This window comes from Antrostomus carolinensis, unplaced genomic scaffold (assembly GCF_000700745.2).
Source record: "Antrostomus carolinensis isolate BGI_N321 unplaced genomic scaffold, ASM70074v2 scaffold46724, whole genome shotgun sequence".
In the NCBI taxonomy this organism is placed as follows: Eukaryota; Metazoa; Chordata; class Aves; order Caprimulgiformes; family Caprimulgidae; genus Antrostomus; species Antrostomus carolinensis.
Window position 1 is genome coordinate 5,256 of NW_010312351.1, and position 4,910 is coordinate 10,165.

The 4,910-nt window shown below is 35.8% G+C and overlaps 1 protein-coding gene across 1 annotated transcript in view; it reads right to left on the bottom strand.

The window, feature by feature from the left end:
* Positions 1 to 2,500: 2,500 nt before the first annotated feature.
* SUB1 (SUB1 regulator of transcription) overlaps positions 2,501 to 4,910 on the bottom strand; it is a 9,753-nt gene continuing 7,343 nt past the window's right edge. The window contains exon 4 of the mRNA XM_010166981.1: positions 2,501 to 2,837. Coding sequence (XP_010165283.1) covers positions 2,758 to 2,837 — 80 coding nt within the window. The 3' untranslated portion in view covers positions 2,501 to 2,757. The remainder of the gene's footprint in view (positions 2,838 to 4,910) is intronic.

The following is a 4,910-nucleotide window of genomic DNA, read 5'->3' on the forward strand; positions in this document are numbered from 1 at the left end:
AATAACACTGAATGTGTCAAATTTTTATCAAATATCAACCACGTCAGTCATCTGAGTTGCAATGAATTCCCTCACAATTCAACTCATCATTTTGAGTTCATTTGTGAAACTGACTGGTTCATTAGTTACCTTTTTCTGTAGGACATGCATGCAGGTGTTAAGACTGGCTCAGGTAAAATATCTATTTTATCATCATTACGGGCAGAAATATAACTGGCAGATGGAAAACTATTTTTAAATGCACAAGCTAAGTAAAATCAAACTGCTCCAAGTTTTATCAAGTGAAATATGATTAACAGCTCCAGTAACTATCACCACAAATTCAGCTAGGAAGTTATCTAAAATAGGAAGTAATAGTTCTTGGTTAAAAATTACTAATTTCTTTGAACACTCTACTATCAGTTTCCACAACAGAACTCATCACTATATTAAAACCTTTTCACTTAACTCTGCCCAAATGAATGAATTTAATTCTCTACCTTCCCTGAACGCAATCATATTGTACTCTGATACATAACCGCCATGCAATGACCTACTACCGCAGTAAGGTAAGTGAGGACAATGTTCCCTCTAATATAATCATGCACTTCAAAGTAGCCACATGAAAGTTCTGAGGTAAAATGTGTGAAATCTGGTTGCAAAATCTCAGATTTAAAGGGAAAAAAATCACATAAACATACTGCAAATAAAAAACACCTAGAACCTGTCGACAGTGATCTGAAGCAATTTATTTCATTCACTCATCTCTGAAATTTTAGCAGATATTTCATATTTATTCTATTTGGTCCAAATATTCCTACATGCCTTTAAGAGTCACTCAAAAAATAATGTTGTGCCCAAAAATGCATCTGCTGACACAAAACATCTCTTCAGTTTTTTTATCACTCTCAAGCAGTTCTTAAAAACTGAGATTTCCTGACCTATACAAAAACAGATCTTAACTTTACTTTTTAATATGTCAACAATGGGTAAGTTAAAAAGCAGGTGGAGGTATCTCACATAATATTTAAATTGAATAATATATATTTAATGTGATGAAGTCAACCTTCCTCAGCCTTCAATACTTCTTGGTATTGAATTATAAACTCTGCAGCACCGGAACAGTCTGTGTATGGCACTTCTGTGCATGTCTGCAATATAAACAATTATATTACGATATTCCAAAATTAAACAAATAGTAAATCCTGTTTACCTATACAAAATTTAAAAAGTACATTAACATGAAATGGGAAAATTACAGCTGAACCAATTAAGTTGTACATTCATCACTAGATAGTCTTGAAATACCAAATTTCGTGAAGTTGTTTCATCTTCTTCCTTCGATTAACTGAATTAAGTCAGAAAATGAACTCTTCTCCAATTCTGCTAACATACATTTCTCCACTGCAGTTATGTGTCAGCTAATTTTGATCTTTCACCATTAACTTCTGTACTGGTGTGCCCCTTATCTCTCAGAGTTCTACTCAAGCATCATATTCTCCATTCTTCATTTCATTACTTGTGACACCTAGCAAGAAAGCCTTCAACTGGGGCAGCATCTAGTCTAATAGAGCTTCCACTGGAGAGAAGCTTCTCTTACCAGACCAGTACAATGGCTGACAAGCAAAGTTCACTAGAGTCATGATCCACTAGGTACCAGCGCTCCACTGTAAGCGCCAGGTATCTTCTGTGCTGAAGACAGAACAGCTGTGTGCATGTAAGCCACACAAAGCAAGCCAAGTTAAGTGGTTTGGGCAGGCAGTGTGGACAGGGCAGAAGCATGATAGCCAGGCATTCTGGCTGAAGCAATTTTAACCCTGTTTGACTGTTTAACTTGTGTTACTGCCTAGTTCAAGCATCGTTGTTTACACAATACTCTCAAATGAACAAAAGCCCTACAAAGACAGGTTAACTGTTCTTTTGTATAGAATAACTAGTCAGTATGTGTTCAAGAATAGATTTAATGCAAAGCTTGAAAAGGGTGTCTAACTAATAACCACATTTGGAGCTTTTAAATACTATCTTACTCTGAGGTATATGTCTATTACTGTAAAAGCTTATGCATCACATTCTAAAATCTAGGGTCCGAGAAAAAAAAGCTATTTGTATCTTCTAAGTCAAGCAAGCTATAGAAAAATGGGAAGAAATAGCATGTGGCTTGTGTTCAAGTGTTATTGTTTAGCATAACACTTCATGCAAGTAATGCAAAAAGGCCTATATATTCGGGACTGTTTACATCTGAATAAATAGGGTAAATTAGCAAATACAGTATTTAAAATTATCTACAAAAACTGTGTTTTACCCAGTATTCACTGTTTGTATCAAGTCTTACAGCAGAAAGCTGTCAGGGCAATACCAAAGAGTATGAAATACAAGAAAAAAATTAAATAGAGACGTTTTAAGAAACCTCTGCAGAAAACAAATTCATATTAACTCTTAACTAAATTGAAACTAAAACAAAGACTAAAGCTATTAGGTGGCCTTATCAGCAAACACCTTCAATCAAAAGGCCATAACCAAGTATGCTTTACATATTATTTGATTTGTTTATTTTACACCATGAGGTGAAAACAACATGTTTCCTTTTAGTAAAGTATACACAAATAGCCTCACTCAGAATACACTTTTAATGCACATAAAAAAAGTATTAATCTTACAAATCGTTTTGCAATCCAAATATACAATAGCTTGGAAAACAATATTTTAGAAAACAAAAGCCAATGTAAAAAGACCGCTTGAAACAACTAAAATGATAAAAGTTTCTGTATGGCTTTGTCTTTACAGTTTTCTTACTGCATCATCAATATCAGAAATCTGTTCCTTCAGCTGGTTCCACTGTTCTGGATTTAAAGAAATACCTGAAATGCATTAAAAATAAACACTTAAGACAAAGAAAAGTGTGGTGCAGGATCTTGCATTATTAATTACTATCAAGGCTGGTTTCATACACAAAGTCTGCTGTAACTATTAATGCTTGAGCCACTTTAACATCAGTCTCAGCTACAAAGTGAAGCTCATCATTTGGAACACTTTAGACTTTAGCTTATCTCCAGACAAGTTTAAACTACCAAGAAAATGAGTACAGCATAACAAATTCATTGACAAGTGTTAGGCTAAACACAGGCAGTGAAATACAGCTCTGGTTTTCATAGAAGGTAGAACAAAAGCCCTGGGTGCGATATGCAAAATCATTCGTATTCCTGTTGGCTCCTAAAAGCCATACATACCTCTGTGGACTTAACTTCCATGCACTTTTAAAGTACCATAGTTGTTGTTTTGGGTTTTTTTTCATCTTGTTTCTTAAAACACATACTATAAGTAACATTTTTGAGAGACTCCACTCCCTAGCACCCACAATCCAACACAGAAGCTATTTTTTCCACTTCAAGTTCACTACAGTTTCTAGTGACATTCCACCAATAATCATTCAGTGCCCCACAACCCATTCTCCTCATTTCTAAATTTGTACTTCATCACGCTTGAGTCCAGGCACATGTTTCCTTTGTGCTTTAGTCTCCTCATTCTTCCCCTACAACCTCTATGCCAACTCTATGCAAGTACAGACTCACAGGCCTACCTCTCATACTCTCTCCAGCCAGGGACTATTTACCCTCACTCTCACCCCTGAGTGATCAGGCTTCCTTCATTCCTCTCTCCCTGTAGGTGAGGCAGGACCTGAAAGCAGGTGAAACTTTGCATTTCATTTTTGGGACTCAAAATCTTTTCTTTTTCTTTTTCCTCTTCTACCATCACTGTCTTATCAGAGCATCACTATAATTTTGACTAGTGAGAAGTCTGCATGGAGCTATTCTAAGCAGTTTCCCCCTTATTGGGGGACAAAATGTTGTCAAGATGTCCCTGAAGCCCATAGCAGGTGAACTGCACGCAGTTCAGACCTGCTGTTTGAAACACAGTAATTTAAACTGCTGGATATTTTTTCTGGTTTTTATTACACAATTTCAACTGCTCGTATTGTTCTTTGGGTAGATAGATAAGTGGCTCACAAGTGCACTGGTGGAACGTTAGACTCCTACTGTATCAGTTTATAATTAATTTTATCCTAGTAAAATTCAGACCCTTTTGCCACATTGATAAACATTTCTATCTACATCATGTAATTTTTGTCACTTGGTCTATCCACCAAATCTCATTGTGGTTTACCACTCAGACTGCACACACTTTTGATCCCCACCTCAAAACACAGCAGTTTGAAGTCCTTAAAAGTTAATTTTTTTAAGTAGCATCAACACATCTGAAACAAGGAATTTCCCTGTACAGTATAAGTACCCCTGTTCATACAAACCTCTTCTCAGTGGTTATTTAAGAAACACTGAAAACGCTTCCAAATGTCTATTCACTGCATTGCTCCTGGACACACCAGAAGAATTTATCAACCCTTATGCTGATTCTACATTAAATACCTTCCATCTCCAGGGCAGAATGTTTCATACCTACCTCTTCTCCTTGGCACAATATGCAAATCAATAAAAAGCAGGCTTTTCTAACAGAAGCAGCATGATGTTAAACAAAACACTACTACTGCAACTATCCTCACACACCCATCTTGCAGGTTGCAAAGTTCTGAAAATGGTTCAGCGAAGGCATGGCATGAAAAAGCAGGTATGGGAGTAACAACTAAAGGTACAAAGGCTTACACTGTGCTGCAGATTAGAAGCAAGTACCAGAACCTGAACACTTGAGGTATTTTCACTCCAACTAAACTCTTTACATATTTTTTCCAAAATCAGTCACATTAAATGTTTTTAATTATTTTGATCTAAAATCTGTTAGGAATTGAATGACATAATTGTTTTAAAGAAATTAACATGTTATCACCAATGACTAAGTTAAATATTTTCAGTGAATTTTGAAATGAGAAGTCCATTTTTAATAAAAGAAAGAAATGGAGTTGACTAAGTTAATTGGGGGGG